Source organism: Onychomys torridus, chromosome 3 (assembly GCF_903995425.1).
Source record: "Onychomys torridus chromosome 3, mOncTor1.1, whole genome shotgun sequence".
NCBI classification, from domain to species: domain Eukaryota; kingdom Metazoa; phylum Chordata; class Mammalia; order Rodentia; family Cricetidae; genus Onychomys; species Onychomys torridus.
Genome location: NC_050445.1, coordinates 89,790,630 through 89,808,799, shown reverse-complemented (window position 1 = coordinate 89,808,799; position 18,170 = coordinate 89,790,630). Strand labels below are relative to the sequence as shown.

General features: G+C 47.9%; 2 protein-coding genes across 3 annotated transcripts; one reads left to right on the top strand and one right to left on the bottom strand.

Moving 5' to 3' along the window:
* Positions 1 to 251: 251 nt before the first annotated feature.
* On the top strand, positions 252 to 635 carry LOC118579222 (60S acidic ribosomal protein P1-like). Of its 2 annotated transcripts, XM_036180352.1 has the most exons (2): positions 252 to 322; positions 398 to 635. In XM_036180352.1, exons 1-2 carry the CDS (start codon positions 252 to 254, stop codon positions 594 to 596), a joined length of 270 nt encoding a protein of 89 aa, XP_036036245.1. In that variant the 3' UTR covers positions 597 to 635. The 2 variants fall into 2 exon arrangements, with proteins under 2 accessions (XP_036036245.1, XP_036036244.1); XM_036180351.1 differs by having other exon boundaries at positions 252 to 635.
* An 11,216-nt stretch (positions 636 to 11,851) lies between these two features.
* Positions 11,852 to 14,571, bottom strand: Gpr27 (G protein-coupled receptor 27). Its single transcript, XM_036182463.1, has one exon. The coding sequence runs from the start codon at positions 14,235 to 14,237 to the stop codon at positions 13,107 to 13,109; it is 1,131 nt and encodes a 376-aa protein (XP_036038356.1). The 5' UTR covers positions 14,238 to 14,571; the 3' UTR covers positions 11,852 to 13,106.
* Between the last annotated feature and the right edge of the window lie 3,599 nt (positions 14,572 to 18,170).

The window sequence follows — 18,170 nt, the reverse complement described above, 5'->3', positions numbered from 1 at the left end:
GTCTCAAAAAGCAAAAACAAACAAACAAACAAACAAAAAAACCCTCCAGTCTTAGTTAGGATTACTCTTGCTATGGTGAAACACCATGAAGAAAGAGACTTGGGAAGGAAAGAATTTATTTTCCCTTAAACATCAGTATCATGCATTTCCTCAGCTGCCGCCAAGGTACTCAGTCCTTCTGAGGAAGCTAAGGCTGTGTTGTGGTGAGGTCCTCACTTCATCTGGAGACTAGCACCATGCCAGTCCATGACATGGCCTCCATCTCCAATCTCGCCTGCATCTACTCCACCCTCATCCTGCAGGAGGACGAGGTGATAGTCACGGAGGACAAGATCAATGCCCTCATTAATGCAGTTGGTGTCAATGTTGAACCTTTCTGGTCTGGCTTGTTTGCAAAGGCCCTGGCCAATGTCAACATTGGGAGCTTCGTCTGTACTGTGGGGGCTGGTGGGCCTGTTCCAGGAGCTGGAGTGGTGCCAGCAGGCGGTCCTGCCCACTTTACTGCTGCTGTCCCAGCTGAGGAGAAGGAAGTGGAAGCAAAGAAGGAAGAATCTGAGGAGTCTGATGACAACATGGGCTTTGGTCTTTTTGACTAAACCTCTTTTGTTAACATGTCCAATAAAAAGATGAACCTGTTTTAAAAAAAAAAAAATCAACATCATTGTTCATCATTGAAGGGAGTCAGGACAGGAACTCAAAACAGGGCAGGACCCTGGAAGCAAGAGCTGATGCGGAGGCCATGGAGGGATGCTGCTTACTGGCTTGTTCATTGTGGCTTGTTCAGTCTGCTTTCTTAAAGAACCTAGGACCACCTACCCACATGGGCTGCACGCCCCCATCAATTACTAAGAAAATGCCCAATCTTATAGAGGCATTTTCTCAGTTGAGGGTTTCTCCTTTCAGATAAGTCTAGCTGTGTCAAGTTGATATAAAACTGGCCAACACAACTCTTTTGAGAGCACTAATAAGATTCTCAAGGGAATTTAAAATTTCCCCCCCCCAAGAGCATCACCCTCGATGGCTCAGTTACTTCCCTATAGGCCCTACCACCTAAAGCTTCCACTCCCAACACTGCTGGCCAAGTGCCTACCATGAAGCAACTGTGGGACAAACCATCCAATCCAATGCAAAGTATAGCACTCTCTTCTCCTTCTGTCCCTGAGGGCCATGGAAGGGTGGGCTTCTTAAACAATTACTTTTGTTGGGTAGAGGGTTGAGTTTGGAACTGACTCTCATGTATCCAAGCTGTCTTTACACGTTCTGTAGTGGAACCTTACCTTGAAATCATGAGCCTCTGCTTCTGCCCCCCAAGTGATGGAATCCGAGAATGCTTCTACCACACCCAGCTTAAACACTAACTTGAGATAAATTTTTTAAATCCCAAGTTGGAGTACAAAATTAAAGAGTCAAATAGTTCAGGCCAAGAATCTTCACATAAATGAGTATTTGTTCCTGTGTAAAATTTTAGAAGATATTTTGCTTCTCAGACACAAGATGCATAGCCAATATCATTCGCTGTGTTTTTATGGGAATATAAAAATAAATTATTAGTCCTTTGCATGGCAAATGTTCATATTCCTCTATTATTTTTCTTTCATTTTATTAAGAGCAGAGAAATCCATTAATAGAAGAGGAGAACTGTAGATTATAGCTGCCCTCTGTGGATCATTTGTTCCATGTGGGACTGTGGGACTTAAATTCTGATCAAGGGAGAGAGAAGATATAATCTCCCTCACTTTACTAAAAGGAAGTTGAGCTTCCTCTGCCATGGGGAGAGGTGAGTATATCTGGCATATGGCCCTGGCAGTGAAGGCCCAGGGAAAGCTGGTTGAGTTGACCTCCTGGCCAGGATCTTGGGGGGACTCCTAAAGCACACACATTCAAAACACCCAAGTGGCTCTTATTTGGAGTCATCTTGGTAAACATCTTCATCATCTCTTCCCTGATCACTAAGCTGAATATTTCTTTCTAATGCATTATCATTTTTTTATATTTTAAACTTCATTTTGTGGTAGCCAGAAGTTTTCCTGTGTCCTGTCCGGTCCTGCAGCTGCTCAGACCCATGTAAATACACAGAGACTCATATTATTTTCAAACTATATGGCCTAATGGCTCAGGCTTCTGCCTAGCTAGATCTTACATCTTAAATTAACCCATTTCTATAAATCTATACTTTGCCACGTGGCTTGTGACTTACCAGTACTTTACATCTTGCATCTCCTGATGGCGGTTAGTAGCATCTTCTTCCTCTCCTTTCTCCTCCCACTGTCCCTCTTGGATTTTCCCTCCTGGCTCCATCCTGCCCTGCCATAGGCCAATGCAACTTCATTTATCAACCAATCAGAGCAACACATATTCACAGCATACAGAAAGACATCCCACAGCTGTTTGTTATCTTTTAAAATAACCATGGGGTGCTGGAGATATGGCTCAGTTGTTGAGAACACTCTTCCAGAGGATCATGGCCTCCAGGGGCCCCAGACATGCATGTGACCCACAAACAAACATACAGACAAAACAGCAATACTCTTAAAATAAAGATGAACAAATATTTACAAATAAAAAAATAAAATAGTGGTGCCTAGATATGGAGGCATACAGCTATAATCCCAGCACTCAGGAGCTGGAGACTGGAAAATCAGAAATTCAAGGCCTTCCTATTATGTAGTGAGTTTGAGCCGACCTACATAGCATGAGACCCTGTTTCAAAACCAAAATTTAAAAATAAAGATGTCCATTTGGTAGTGCTTGTCCTTCTGAGAGCCGGATTAACCTCACACTGACCTCTAATTGGTTTGGATGTTGGGACTGATGACAGACGAAACCCCAAAGTGGGGTGTTCAGACTTAATATGGATGTGTGGTGACAGCCAACAGGCACACATTAACAACGACAAGGACAGGAGACGTTAGCCTTTAATGTGACCAGAAGCAAGCATGGGGCTGCAGGTCCTGTCAGGGGCTGGCTGGTTCAGGAATCAGGGAGAGGACGTGGCTCACGGGGTTCACAGGTCAGAAATGAGTTTCCTCCCCACTGTGGTCTGAGAATGTTCCAGCGATGGAGAGCTAGACTGGCACGTGTTTCCCACTTGCAGTCTTGATTCCCCACAAGAAGAAGAACTTGCTAACCAAGCGGAGCCAGGGTCACATTTGAAGTGGAGAAACCTAGGTGATTTGATCGTGAGCACATCAGGATGGCAAAGACCAGTGAATCTGTTTGTTTTCTGGCAGCTGGCATCCAAAGCCAGAAACATGTCAAATACCTACAGACTAAGAAATATCAGGGGTCAGAGAGTCACAAAACAACTGGAAATTTTTCCCGTGGTGTTTAAGTGAATTTAAATCTTTCTAATAAGTGGTGGTGGGGGGCAGTGAAGAAGAAATAAACTTTAAATATTAAACTTTTAGTGAACAACAATAGCAAGGGTAATAAGCCATTGACAGCAGACTAATGGCTTTATGTAATTGTGTTCCTTTCAATAGAGACAGGTTATTAAATATATACCTACCACTATTTAATTCTAATATCCTTACAAACCCTATAAAGCAACTTAACAAAATTTTTTTTTTCAAAAATCCTTTGTCAGACCACACATGTCACCGTATTCATAAAAGATTAGAACAATTATGCAAATAGCATTCTAGAAATAGCTCTGGGTATCCCATAATTCCTCAAGATAGATATGCAAATGAAACTGATGGTGACTGTGGGCTTAGAGAATTACACATGGCCCAATTACGCTCTCCATGCCTCTTTGCTGAACGCAAGCCTGTGATGGTGGTCCTTTCTTTTTTCCGCCTAGCACATGGCCACACTTACAGGGAAATAGTCAAGGACTATTATGGGGGAAAGGGGAAACAGAATGTTCAATGAGGAAAAGTCTCATCTTCTGGTGTATTTTAATTTAGGATTTCTCCTTCTCCCCGCCCCCGCCCCCTCCCCTGGGGCTGGGGCTGGAACCTAAGCCCCATGCTTACTATACAAGTCCCCTACCACCGAGGTAAATCCTCAAACTCTGCTATAGATTTTTTCTCTCCTCTCCTCCTCTCTCTCTTTTTCTCTTTCCCTCTCTCTCCCTGCCCCCTTCTCTCTGTCTCAGTCTCTCTCTCTCTCTCTCTCTCTCTCTCTCTCTCTCTCGCGCGCGCGCGCGCGCGCGCGCGCGCGCGCGTGTGTGTGTGTGTGTGTGTGTGTGTGTGTGTGTGTGTGTTATATGTATAGACATGTGTGCAGATGAAGGCCACAGGTTATCCAGCGTCTAGCTCAATCCCTCTTCACTTTATTTTTTGAGACAGGATCTCTCACTAGCCTGGAGCTCATCAATTCTGCTAGATTGGCAGGCCAGAATGTTCTTTGTGGCCCCTAAACTGTGGGCCTACAGTCCTCTGCTGCTGTCCTTAGCTTTTTCATGGGTGCTGGGATCAGAACTCAGGTCATCATGCTTACAATGCCAAGTACTTTACCCACTGAGCCACCTCCCCAGCCATACTATGTAACTGTTAAAATGAGGTACTGCTAAGCTAGCCTTGAAATGTAAATGATTTCCAAGGCCCTTCTGAAACTGTTGTATGGGCTCTATCTTCCAGAAAATGAATCTACTCTGCTCTCTCCATGTTCCAAGCAAGAAACCGGGTGAGCTTCTCACGTGTCATTTCCTGGCAGAAAATTAAGATATCCCTCCCACAAGGCTACACAGACTGGCATTCTACAGGTAATATAGTTGTACCCAAGAAATGTTTATTGCGTAGCTTTCTACAGTTTATATTCTCTCCACCTGTTGTACGGTGGCCACTTAAAACTTAATTTGTAAATGACTAAATGATTCCTTCTGGAAAGCAGGAAGTAATAGCTTCCATTTACCTGTCTCCTTAATGTTACCAGGAAATGAGATGAGTGCATTTATACCTCTTAAATGTGTTTGCAGTTTCTTGGTGCAATTATAACTGACTTCAAGTCTTCCAACTTCCAGATGTAAATCTCAGGCTATTTATTTACCAGGATACAGGGTTGGCTGGGTACCTCCTAAGCTTTCCCTTGATTTGGCCTGTTCTTTCTTAAAACAAAACCCACAAAATACCTTTCCCTGTGGTGCAAGCCTGTTCTTCCTCACTTGTGCTTTGGGAGGGGTTCAGTGGTCTCTTTGAGGGAAACGTGCTTGCTTTCTTTAAATTTGGACAAAGCTCGCCAGTGGTATCTTTGCCAGCTCTTCTGGTATGGACAGGTTACATATAACAAACGTCTTCCACGAAAATGACCCCATTCCTTTCTGACACCAGAATATTCAAATACCATAGGGGCAGGAAGTTTTGAAGAGAGAATTCTGTGATTTTATTTTACTGAGAGAAATAATTTTTTTTAAGCAGATTCCAGAATGAAGGGGCTGCTGAAGGAATCAGAGGGGTGTACAGCCCAGGAGGAGGGAAGGTGGGGCCTGGGCCATTTTGGTTCCAGAGCCCTGGTTTCCCCTTTCTCGTCAACTGGGAAACCAGAGCTGAATGCTTGTCAGTCTTTCCAGTCAAGCTGGAATGGAGTCTGGCCTCTGAGTTATCCCAGCTCTGTGCGGACCCATCTTGGCATCTGTCTGGTTCTGCTTTACTTTATGACTCGGAGTTCCTTTGCCAAGTTTCCCCTGCTAATTAACTAGTAACCAAGAAAACTGTATCCTACTTGCCCCTGTGTCTGGCACTGGCCAACCCAGAATGGGCTTCGTGCTGGCTTCCAATGTGTGTTGACTGGGTGGGTTTATAAGTCACTTCCCAGATTCCTCTAATTAGATATATGACTGTCGTAGTTACTTTTCTCTTTGCTGTGACCAAAAACATCTGACGGAAGCAACTTCAGGGAAGAAGGATTTACTCTGTCTTACAGTTCAGGGAATGTAATTCACCATGGCAGATCATGAGTGCTCTGTGGATGCCAGGTGAATATAATTCACCATGGCAGATCATGAGGCCCTGTGAATGCCAGGTGAATATAATTCCCCAAGGCATGCTGACTGGAGAGTGGGAGGGTCTGTGGTGGTGGGTGTCATGACAGTGGCCTCTCACAGAGAGTGACCGGGAAGCAGAGGCAGGACAGGAAATCAGGTGGGCTGTGACCCCCAAGATGTGCCCCTGTGACCTATATCAACCTATTGCCTGTTTGCCAACTGCTCTGCGGCCTCCCAAAATAGATCCACTAGCTGAGGGACCAAATATTCAAACACATGAGCTTGGGGTAAGGGGAGAGAGGGACAGGACCTTTGATATTCAAACCATAAGAATAACCTTTAAAATTTATACATACCTTGATCAAAAACATTTACTACAGTATAATTACATAGAGCCAACCTTGTAATAATAAATAACAAAAAACTATTTCAACACGGGTGTGGTGGCCCATGCTTTTAATAACAACAGTTGTGAAGCAGAGGAAGGCAGATTTCTAAAAGTTCGAGGGCAGCGTGATCTACATAATGAGTTCCAGGCCAGCCAAGGTTACATATTGAGACTCTGTCTCAAAAAACAAAAACAAACAAAAAAAAGAAAACCCTAGTTCGATATTTTTCTGAGGTCAAGATTATTAGCTGCAGACAGGACAATCTGAGAGGTAGAAAGCGTGACTTTGGTCTCCAACTTTGTGTGTGTGTTCGTGTGTGCATGTGCATATATGTACAAATGTGTAGATGTGGGAGGATGCATGTGCAGCTCAGAAAACACCCTATGGTGTCATCCCTTAGGTTCTATCTACTTTATTTTTTTAATCTTGTCTTTTCGAGAGGGGTGTGTGTGTGTGTGTGTGTGTGTGTGTGTGTGTGTGTGTGTGTGTGTATGTGTGTGTATGCATGTTTGTGTATATGGTATTATGCGTGTGTTGGATGTCAGTTGCTTTCCACTATATATATTGAGGTAGGATCTTTCACTTGAACCCAGAGTTCAACATTTGAGCTAGTTTAGCTAGCCAGCTTGCTCCAGGACCCTGTCTCTAGCTTTCTTGTTCTGGGGTTACAATCTGGCCACCACACCTACCATGTGCTTGCATTGGTGCTGTGGATGAACTCTGCTCTTCTGATGGTCTGGCTTGCTCATCAAGTGCTTTACCCATAGTTTTAATAGTTTATTGATGTATATGAGTACTCTATTTGCATGTATGCCTACATGGCAGATGAGGCCATCAGAGAGAAGAGGCCATCAGATCCCGTTGTAGATGGTTGTGAGCTGGAAATTGAACTCAGGACCTCTGGAAGATCAGCCAGTGCCCTTAATCACTGAGCCATTTCTGCAGCTCCCAACCCCTCTTTTTTGAGACACGGCCTCTCACTAGCCTGGGACTCATTAAGTAGGTTACCCTTGCTGGCCAGTGAGCTCTATGGATCCTTGTAATGACTGAAACCATGGTTGATTTTACTCCAACGTTAACAGTCTAGAGATTAAGGTCTATGGCCTTCACTGAAACCAGTGTCTCTCCTTGTGGTCTTAAGAGAGCTGGGCTGCTCTGGCTGCTAGCATCACATCCTCTCTCAAGAGCTAGGTTCAACCCTAAAAGTTTTGTTCAAGTTGGAGAAAAAGGAGAAAGAAACTCTTGAACTCAGCTCCATCTTGTCTTTGCTCCTCTTTCCTCCTGGGGTAGCAAAGAGGTGTGGAAAGAGTGCTGATGCAGAACCAGGTGTCAGTGGGTAAGGATGCTCCCCACTGTCTCCCTTAGCCCTCACTGAGAGGGCCCTAAAGGCCACTGATCTTGGCTGCCCACGTGGGGGAAGTATCTCCCAGGTGATCAGAGAGAATTCTTTGAGGCAGCTGCATTTCACAACCCAGCCACCTCACTGTCCTGACAATTTAAGGTGCTTGAGATAGACAGTAAGCCAGTAGTTGACTGCTCCAGGCTGCTCCAGGCAATAAGAGTTCACGACTACAACAGCTCCCCAAACCTCTCCCACAGTGCACAAATGGGATGAGGCCCACCACGGTATAGAGGGAGGCAGTCACTTTTTTTTTTTTTTTTTTTTAAAGATTTATTTATTTATTTTATATATACAGTATTCTGCCTGCATGTCAGAAGAGGGCACCAGATCTCATTACAGATGGTTGTGAGCCACCATTTGGTTGCTGGGAATTGAACTCAGGACCTCTGGAAGAGCAGTCAGTGCTCCTAACCTCTGAGCCATCTCTCCAGCCCCAAGGAACTTATTTTTTTTAACATTTATTTATTTTATATCTGCAGTACTTTATCTGCACATACATCTGCATGCCAGAAGAGGGCTTCAGATCTCATTAGAGATGGTTGTGTGCCACCATGTGGTTGCTGGGAATTGAACTTAAGACTTATGGAAGAGCTGCCAGTGCTCTTAACCACTGAGCCATCTCTCCAGCTCCAGCTCCAGCATTCATTCTTTATGTCTTGTCACTCTTTAGGTCTGAAAGTTTAATATGTAGTTCAGAGGGGTGGGAGCAGTAAGGTGTTTGGACATAGGAACGAGTCATAATGTGTGACACTGCCAGTGACCAGGGGTGGCTGGAGGACAAGAGAGGGCCAGAAGAGAGACTGGGGGAGGGGAACAGGAGATCCCATGTGACTCATGACTTGAGGCACAGCCTTCCTGGAGGGAACAGAGTGTAAGGTATTGTAGCTGGCCAAGAAGGGTTTCCCATGGTCCTTGGCCTGGGTCTAGCACAGAGCCAATGTCCAGGCAGCTGGGGCACTGTTGTTTGTACAGCCTCCTTGTGTTCCTGCCTCCTGAGATGTTGGCCATTTCACCTAGTATCCTGCTGGACATAAGATGGGGAGGAATCCCCACACAGGTGCAGAGAGCATGGAGAGTTATACCCACAGGCAATCCAAGAAGGGAATATGGAAATACAAGGAGACCCAGAGCTGGAGGAAAGAGCAGGGCCTATGAATGCCCTCCTATGGCCACAAAGATGGTTCACCCAGTCCAGAAGGTTGTTAGGAAGATGTGTGGTACATCCCACCTACTCAGTGACCCACCTGAGCTCTCAGCAGGGTCCCATCTTTCTGGGAACTTCTGAACCATGAGAGTAAACTGGCGAAGAAAGAAAGATGCTGAGGAACAAGGAAGGGGGCCTGTGCACCCATGGAGGCTGCAAGGCAGGAATAAGGACTGCCAGAGCCTGGGACGCTGGTGGAATTGCTGGACTCCGTGCTATGTCCATAGTTGGCCAGAATAATTGGAAATGACACCATCCAATTGCTAAGACCACCTCTGAGGGATGGCCTTGACTTATGAGCCAGATAGTCCTTGTTAAACCTCTGCTCCAGACCTGGGGCATTTTGGGGACTGGTTGTGTCCTCAGCAGGGCCAAGGCATCACTTTTGCTTTTTCAACTGAAGAATTGAAACCACCACCACCACCACCACCACCCAAAACAAGCAAACAACTAAGTCACAGATCAGACCTAGACTCTCTCCTGCAAGGCAGGGCATCTGAAAGAGAGGGGGCCGAAATAATTGTATTTCCTTTCTTTAAAAAGATCCAAAGAAAAGTGGGAGATGGGAGAGAGAGAAGTAATAATAGAGGAAAGGGGAAAGAAGAGGTGGGCTGGTGAGATGGGTCAGCAGATGAAGTAGCTTTCAGCTCACCAAGCCCAACAAGTTGTTAGATCTCCAGACCTGAACGGTGAAGGAAAGAACGAACTTCTTCAAGCTGTCCTCTGACTTCCACATGCACACCATGGCATGTACTCGTGAGTACGGCACATGCATGCACTCACACACAGACACACACATAAAAAGAATGGGAGCCAATTGGACAAACTGACAGGCTCTGGTAAGACCACACAGTGGATCCAACGATTACTTATCATGATGGCTACCGATTTGTTACACGCTCCCCATTTTGCTAGGAGTAGCCACGTTTTAAAAACGGAAAGTCAGGTTTCAATTTGCACAGCTCTACTCTTGCTGCAAAGCTCTTTGATAGAGGTACCAAAAGACCTAAACCTGCTCATTTTAAACTCAATAAATCCATGCCAGGACATGCAGATGGAATTTCTATACATAGCTTTTTCTTCCCTGTTGCTTTGAGTACGGAGAAAACTCTCTCAACTCACCCTGGGGAGGGGAGTGTGCTGAATTAATGTCCCAAATTAGCAAATGAGCCTTCTCAGTGCCTGTCTTCCTTCAGTGCACTGTACCTGCTATGCTACAAGGAGCTGAGCATCGGGGACACAGGCTGCACTTGCCTTGATGACCACCTTGTGCTGCTCTGGCTTGAATCCTCACTGGAAACCATGACCAAGTTTGCACACAGCATTGAGAAAGTTAAGTCATGCCTTGAAATAATGGAGGGCTGTGGAAGATGACTCTCCATGGAGAAGGGCTCCTGGCTCAGCACACCCCAAGAGGAACCACTGCATTGTGTAAGCATGCCAATCTAGTTCCTCTGAAAATACCCCCCAGGATCTCAGGGCCCCCAGCATCAACAGGTGAGACTGTCTCTGCTATTGTCTAAATGCTGTCTAAAGCTGGAATAGCTCTGCTATTGTCTAAATGCTGTCTAAAGCTGGAATAGCTCAGGCATGTCCTGTGATGGGTGGGCGCTGGTGGCATGCTAGGCACTAAATATTCTGTATAAAACATGGCCTTGCTGCCTAAAGCTGGAATAGCTCAGGCATGTCCTGTGATGGGTGGGCGCTGGTGGCATGCTAGGCACTAAATATTCTGTATAAAACATGGCCTTGGTGACCTCTGTGTTTTGAACATGAATCACTTGGATAGGTGTGTGGCAGAGGATTTACTTCCCCTGCCCCCTCTGTCTATGGCCCTTGAAAACCCAAGGGCGGAACTCTATCTGAACTAAGGTCACAGAGTAAAAGAGCCTTCCAAATAGAACAGTGTCTTCAGCTTTCACAAGCAGAACAAAATAATGCTGTTTAGTAGAGACACATTGCCCACATGGACTTACTGTTCACCTCTCTTGGACTTAATGTTTAAGTCAATATTAAGCTCAAAAATAAATCATATATTTACTACATCTATTATGAATAGTATGTCAAAATGATTACTTTGGTCATACCTTTTATTTATTTATTTTTAATCAGTGGCCCTTTCCTCCTTGTGTCTCTAGGAATCAAACTCAAGGTCTCTCAGGTATTAGGCAAATGTTCCCCGACTGAGCTACATCTCCAGCCCATTGGTTTTGTTTTTAAAACCATTTAAAATAGTATGTGTGTTCACTATTTCTTTCTTTAAAGAGAAGGGTCCCCCCCACGCCCCTTTTTTAAAGATTTATTTATTTATGTACAGTGTTCTGCCTGCATGTATGCCTGCAGGCCAGAAGAGGGCATCAGATCTCAGTACAGATGGTTGTGAGCCACCATGTGGTTGCTGGGAATTGAACTCAGGACCTCTGGAAGGGCAGTCAGCCTCAACTTACCCATTTTTATCTTGTACTTCAAAGTTAAAAGGCAATTGCTGGGGAGACGGCTCGGCAGTAACCTGCTTGCTGCAAAAGCAGGAGAAGCCGAGTTCAGATCCCCAGGACTCACGTAAAAAGTAAAAATCTGGGGACACCTGTAATCTTCAGTGCTGAGGAGGTACAGACAGAAAGGTCCCTGGGGCTTACCAGCCAGCCAACCAGCCAATTGGCAAGATCCAGGTTTTGAGAAACCCTGTCTCAAAAAATAACATGGGGAGGAATAGAGACCAAAAGCAGCCAAGTTCTGGCCCCATGTGTATATGCATGCATATCTACACACATGCACATCTACACATACGAACACTAGCCCCCACCCCCACTCGCAAAGGGCTCCCAATGTCCAAGCCGAAAACCTGAACCCGGCCAGCACGTACTAAAGGACAGAACTAAGTGACTTAGCCACAGCCAAGGGGGCCTGGCCTCAAACAACAGAACAGGCACTGCAGAAGGAAAATACTGGTGTATTTGTGTAATGCAAAGAGAAGTACAGATAGAAATCTCCAAAACGCAAGTTACATTAATAAAAACATAGCAGTTTAAGCAAAAAGTATTATACAGTACTTGCAATGTAGTCCTTCGGTTCCAAATGACAATGTCTAACAAAGAGATAGTGTTTTAAATTATAGTTCTTATTAATCATTGAAATCAGCCATCAAGAGAACAGCACCACCTAACTCAGCAAACACCACAGGAAAAACGTTTTGTCTCCTGGGAGAGGCACCATTTATATCCCATTTCTTTTTACCATGGACAAAAGTCTTCAGAGTGTAAATTATTTTCATAAGACAGAGCAAAACTGGGCTTATCAAAGCACAAGCCATTTCCACAAAAGTATTTTAACTTTTTACTGGGGGGGAGGAAAAACCCAAACCCAAACCCCAAACCCAAACCAACCTGTGGTTCTCTGCCCTCCAGAGCCCGCCCCATCCGCAAATCACGATCAGCACAAACACATGCAATAACTTTTTTTTTTCTCTCCACATTACTATCCAAAACACTTTATACCGTTTAAAAGCCACAGTCCCACAGAAAGATTCCGTTCAAGATTGATATACAGAACAGCTGTTGCTAATGTGTCGTTTTTAAAGTAAAATAAACAGGGCTCCAAACCTTGCTCGTTAACTGATTCCAAAGTGACTGCCTTCCTACCCATTCCCATTTCCTCTTAAAGTTCAGTGTCAGCGCTGGGAAAAGTTCCCCACACTTCCAAACAAGGTACACAGCACACCTAGTCCTGTGGCCTGCAGAGGGGACTTCAGACAACTTCGTCTCTCTTCCATCTCCAATAGAAGATCCCCTAGCCCTCTCCTTCACTGCAATGCAAAGGTAATGCCACTTGAGGTTGTCAAAAATAGCTTCTGTAGAAAACTGGCCATGGTCTCTAGGAAACTTTGCATGAATAAAACCAGTGTAGCCTTTATTTAAAAAAAAAAAATCATACGTGGAAGAAAATAAGTCGGTACCAGTACAAAAAAGACTGCAGGGCCTACGGCCAGGAAGAAAGTATAATTAGAAGGACGGAACTGGACCTCGGCATCCCCTCCCCCGCCCCCCAGAACAGGAGTCTGTACAATCCAAGTGCGCGTCCACTTTGAGAGTCTTGTGAAGGCAGCGGAGAAAAACCAGACACGGGACAGAAGGGGAAGAAGCGCGGTCACAATCGAAGCCAGAGGGAGCCTGGGTGGCAGAGCGCGCCTCACAAACCAATGCCTTTCAGGTCGCAGGGGAGGGTGGCCTGCGTAGCCTGGGGGCTCTGGCAGCAGGGAAACTGGGCTCTGAAACAGTCCCTCAGCTCCCGGTTGAAGAGGAAGCACACCACGGGGTTGATGCCAGCCTGCGCGAATGTCAGCCACACCGAGGCTGTCAGGTAGGCCTGCGGGACAGCGCCAGGCTGCACCAGGACGCGCAGGTAACTGGCCACCACATAGGGCCCCCAGAGGAGCAGGAAGAGCAGCGTGATGGCGTAGAACATCTTGCACAGCCTCTTCTCCGTTTTGAACTCCTCCAGCACCAGGAGGCGCCGGGCGCCGCGGCCCGGGCCTGCAGGCCTGATGCCCACCAGGGCGGGTGGCGTGGGCCCGCGGCCGAAGCCCGCCGTCCAGTTGGCAGCCGCTTGGCCCGTGGCTCCCGGGCCGTGGAAGGTCCAGTCGTGGCTGACGGCGGGCACCAGGCGCGCGGGCCGCATCTTGCGGCGGTCGTGGATGAAGAAGAGCAGGCGGAGGTAGACGAGGTGCGTGGCGCCCACCACGGCGGCCAGCAGCAGCAGGAAGCCTAGCGCGCCCGGGGCGCCGTCGGGCCGCTGCTCCAGGGCACACGGCGCGTCCTCGTCGTCCGCGCCACCGCCGTCCAGCACCGGCGGGAAGGCCGCGGCCAACGCCAGCGCCCAGGCGGCGCACACCAGCATCGCGGCGCACGGCCAGCCGGCCAGGCGCTCGGCGTAGAAGCGGTGGTGCGCGATGGCCAGGTAGCGGGTGACGCCCACGCCTAGAAGCAGGAAGGCCGCGTGGAAGCAGAAGAGCGCGGCTAGGAAGGCCAGCAGCTTGCAGCCCAGAGCGCCCGGAGGCGTCCCCGCCGCGGCCGCCGCGCGCCGCGCAGCTAGCATGACGGCCGGGAGGCAGGCGAGCGCGCGCAGCCCGTCGGCCAGGCACAGGTCGAGCAGCAGGTAGTAAGGCGCACGGTGCAGGCTGCGCTCCCGCACGATGAGCAGCGCGAACAGCACGTTGCCCGCCAGGCTCACGCACAGCAGCAGGCTGAGCGTGGCCAGCCTGAGGCCCAGCGCGGCCGCCTCGGCCCCGCCGCCGCCGCCCGGCTCACTGGCGTTCGCCATCGCGGCCGCGCTCCTCCCCGCCGGCCCTCGCCGCTCGCCGTAGGCCGCCCCGGGCCTGCGCTCCGCCGCGTGAGCTCCCCGGGCCCGCGGGGCTGTCAGCCCGCGCCCGGCCGGCCCTGCCCCGGGGGCTCCGCGCGCCTCGGCCGCGCCGCCGCCATCTCAGCCGCGGTGCGCGCGGGAGGCGACGGCCACTCCCTGCGCCCTGGGCGCGGCGGGCTTCACTGCGGGCAGGCCCGCAGCCCCCCGCATGCTCCGCGCCCTCCTCTCGGTCCTCTTCCGCCGCCGCGCCTCTTGGCTCTGCCCCCCGCCGAGCCTGCCGCTGCCGCCGCCTTCGCCACCGCCTTCGCCGCCGTCGCCGCCGCCGCCGCCGCCGAGCCCCCTCCCCTCCGCCGGAGCGCGCAGCGTGGCCGCCGCCGCCAGTCCCGCCGAGGCATCCCGCGCCGCACCGGGCCTGGCTGGGCTGGGGGCGCCGTTGCGACAGCCGGGAGGGGAGGCAGGGCCCAGGACGCGAGGTGGCGACAAGTCGCGTTTAGCCCCAGGTAAACGGGGGTTCGGCGAAGGTGGCATCAGGCGCCAGCGCTGGGGTCACTGTGGCCGGGAGCTGGGAACACGGTGGCCTGGGGTGGTAGGGTCTGGGAGGCCTGGGGGAAGAGGAGATAGGGATGTCTCGGGGTGAACCTTCTGTTGGCAAGCTGGTAATGATGGGCAGTAACATAGCGGGGTAATCACCGAACACCAATACCCAGGTGAAGCTTGATGTGGGCGGCAGCCCGCGGGGGACGAGCACCCCCTGCCACCCCCACCTCCAGCCACAACTGCAAAGTTGCTTCTGTTCCAAAACCCATCAGGTACCCCAGGAAGCCTAGGTTTAGAGGGCAAGGGAGTCCAGAGCCAGGAAGTGGCCCAGCTGGGCTCTCGATGTTACTTAGTCCTATTTCCAGGACTGGACTTTCAGGGATCCTCAAGCATGCTTGCTTTCTAACTCCTAAGTGGAACATCAGCCAAACATGTACCACAGCGTTTTCCTTAAGTGATGCCTGCATTTCATGGGATATCCATTTCCTGGGTTAGTCTGAAATGGCCAGTCCCATGTTCTGGTCCGTAAACACCTTTGATCCTGCTGGGCCCACTGTCTGCACCAGCTTCACAAACAGGCTCTTCTTAAGGCTTTTGGAGCAGCCTTTTTGTCATTGGCTTCTGTTCATTTGCTTCCTGGTACTTAACTGTTTCCCATCATCTTTTTTTTTGGGGGGGGGGCGGGTTTGGTTTTTTTAAGATGGGGTTTCTTCGTGTAGTTTTGGTGCCTGTCCTGGATCTCACTCTGTAGACCAGGTTGGCCTCGAACTCACAGAGATCCGCCTGGCTCTGCCTCACGAGTACTGGGATTAAAAGTGTGCACCCTCAGCGCCCGGCCCATCATCTGCTTTTATTTCTTCTTAAAAATCCTGTCCATCTAACTAGTCTCTAAATATTGTGCATGTGTGTATGCATATGTGTGCCTGCATGTCAGTGTGTGTGTGTGTTTATATCAATATCCTCATTTGCTTAGCATGGCAAAAACAGAATTAAGGGCTGTATTGTTTTTCAGATATAGTCATTTAAAAAAATCTACATGCATAGTGGGCCTCTTGGTGAGCATTCCCAAGATCACCATCACAGAGAGTCAGAACTTAGCCTTTGATAGAAAAGGAATCTCAAATGGTGCTGGAGAAGAAGAGGGATGAGGAGAGCGGTGATAAGCAGGCTTGTTCTGCCAGCAGGGTTTAAGAGGGATGACACCTGTGGTCTCAGCACCCAGAAAGCTGAATCAGAAGGATGGCAAATTGGAAGCCCATCTGGGCAACTTAACAAGTCAGAGACAGAGTGCAGAACTTGAAAGTTAGTCCAGAGCCTCAGATTTTGCATTTGGAAATCACTGGGGATCCCCTTAAAATGGGATTCTGACTCAGTATTCCAGAATGGGCCTAGATAATGACACCAATATTGGCTGTTGGCCCCACTTTGAATGGCAAGGCCTTTGAATACAGTTTGGACATGTTTGCAAAAATCTAAAGAGAATGCCATTCTTGGTACTCCTAAGTGGTCAAGGGGAAGTGGCTGACTAGGCAGTCCTGTAAATATATGTGACAGGAAAAGAGCAGTGTGTTTGAGAGGGTGCACTGGTTAGGAATTGGGTTTTCATCATGGTAGTAGAGACATGTTTGGAGGTGAGTGCTTGCTGGTGTTGGTTAATTTCACAGATGGAGTCTGTGAAAGTATTTCCCTACCCTTATGATCACAATGGGCTGCAGATGTCCCAGGCAGAGAAAGAGGGGAGAGCGGAAGTATTCCTGGTGTGTAGGTTAGCCCCCTTTGTGAGCTTTCTAGAAGACCTACACCACAGCAAGCACGATGTTATAGACTCCCACGCTCAGTGTGTGTGTGTGTGTGGGGGGGGAGGGTTCTTTTTCTTTGTTTAAAGCCAGATGCGTAGCCCTAGACAATGGGATCTTGCCACTGTGTGGGCTGTACTTGCCCAGAGAAGGAAACACCGTCTGTGGGTTCTTTATGTTGTTATTAAAGGCAGCTTCTATATATTGATCACCCAGATATCAAACTGTGTTAAATAACAGAATTATTTGATATCATTGCCATGGGCATGTGTATTATGTATGGGTACAATCTCCACTTTGCAGATGAAGCAGTGTGCACATGCTGGCTTCAAGCTTGCAGAGTATAGACTGGGCTGCCAGGCTAGCCCCAGGAATCCATCTCTCTCCTCCTCCCTAGCACTAGGATTACAAGCAAACTTCACTGTACCTGGCTATTTTATTTTAACATGGGTTCTAAGGATCAAACTCAGGTCCTTCTGCAAGGCACGTACCTTAGTAACTAGCTGAGCCATCTCTCCAGCCCCAAATTCTGACTCTTGAGATGACAGCCAACAGTAAACAGCAGGTGCTCAGGACAGAGAATGATAGACCCTTCAAGGGGAGAAGGACTTTTTAAAACCAGCTAAGCCAATACTGAGGTTTTACAGAGTCATTCATGGCTGAGTGAGAAGAAGTGCCCAGGTCCTCTCATTTCAGGTCAGACCCTCCCCACTGAGATGGAATATTGACAGCATTTGCTGTTATGAATATAAATCACTCAACAAGTCATTTAACCCCTTGAAATCTAGAATGTTCACATTTACAAAATAGGGTATTGATTTCCTAGGGTCTCTGAGTCTGCAGTTTAGTTTGTATGTGAGGGGGAAAAAAATGGAGTTTAAATGGGTCTGTTTCCCAAATGGAGAGAGCTAATCTTCAGAGAAGGTGAGGAAAAAGAATCCATAGTTCTCTTGTGCTTTAAATTCTATATAAAAACATATTAGTATTTTTATATTTATCATATTTATATATTACATATAAAAGTATATATTTTCTTCTTCTCCACTGCTGCCTATTTAGTCTCATGCACTTGTCTTTGGGATCTGAGGTTTGCTTTAGTCATTTACGCAGAATCAAACAGGATCAGCAGCCGTAGGACATGTAAATCAGGACTGTGGTAGCACTTGTCCACGGCTTTCATTCTCAGCGTTTGTTCAATAGATTAACACTTAAGGAAAAGCCATTAACATTTCATCAGCCAGAAACAACTCGTATTCTTTTTACTTCGGGCCAGGCTCTTAAATATTTTCTTAGACATCAGGTTGAATGTCTCATGTTAAAGGCAAATGAGATTTTTTTTTCAATAAAATTTTCTACCTTGTTTAAAAGCAATTCTTTTCTTTTGCATATAGATAAAAGAGTTGGAAAACTCCCTCTGTCAGTTATATCACCTCTTTGATGCACATGGTGTGACTGGTAATGTAAACCAGCTTGTTCAGAGGGACTAGTTGGCACACTTTGGCGTATGCAGCTGTAGCCATGGGTCCCGTCATCATGGAAGCCATCTTGGCCGCTACCTCAG

Coding starts and splice junctions, on each gene's coding strand:
- Gpr27 (XM_036182463.1), bottom strand. CDS start 14,237: ATGGCGAACGCCAGTGAGCCGGGCGGCGGCGGCGGGGCCGAGGCGGCC.
- LOC118579222 (XM_036180351.1), top strand. CDS start 252: ATGGCCTCCATCTCCAATCTCGCCTGCATCTACTCCACCCTCATCCTG.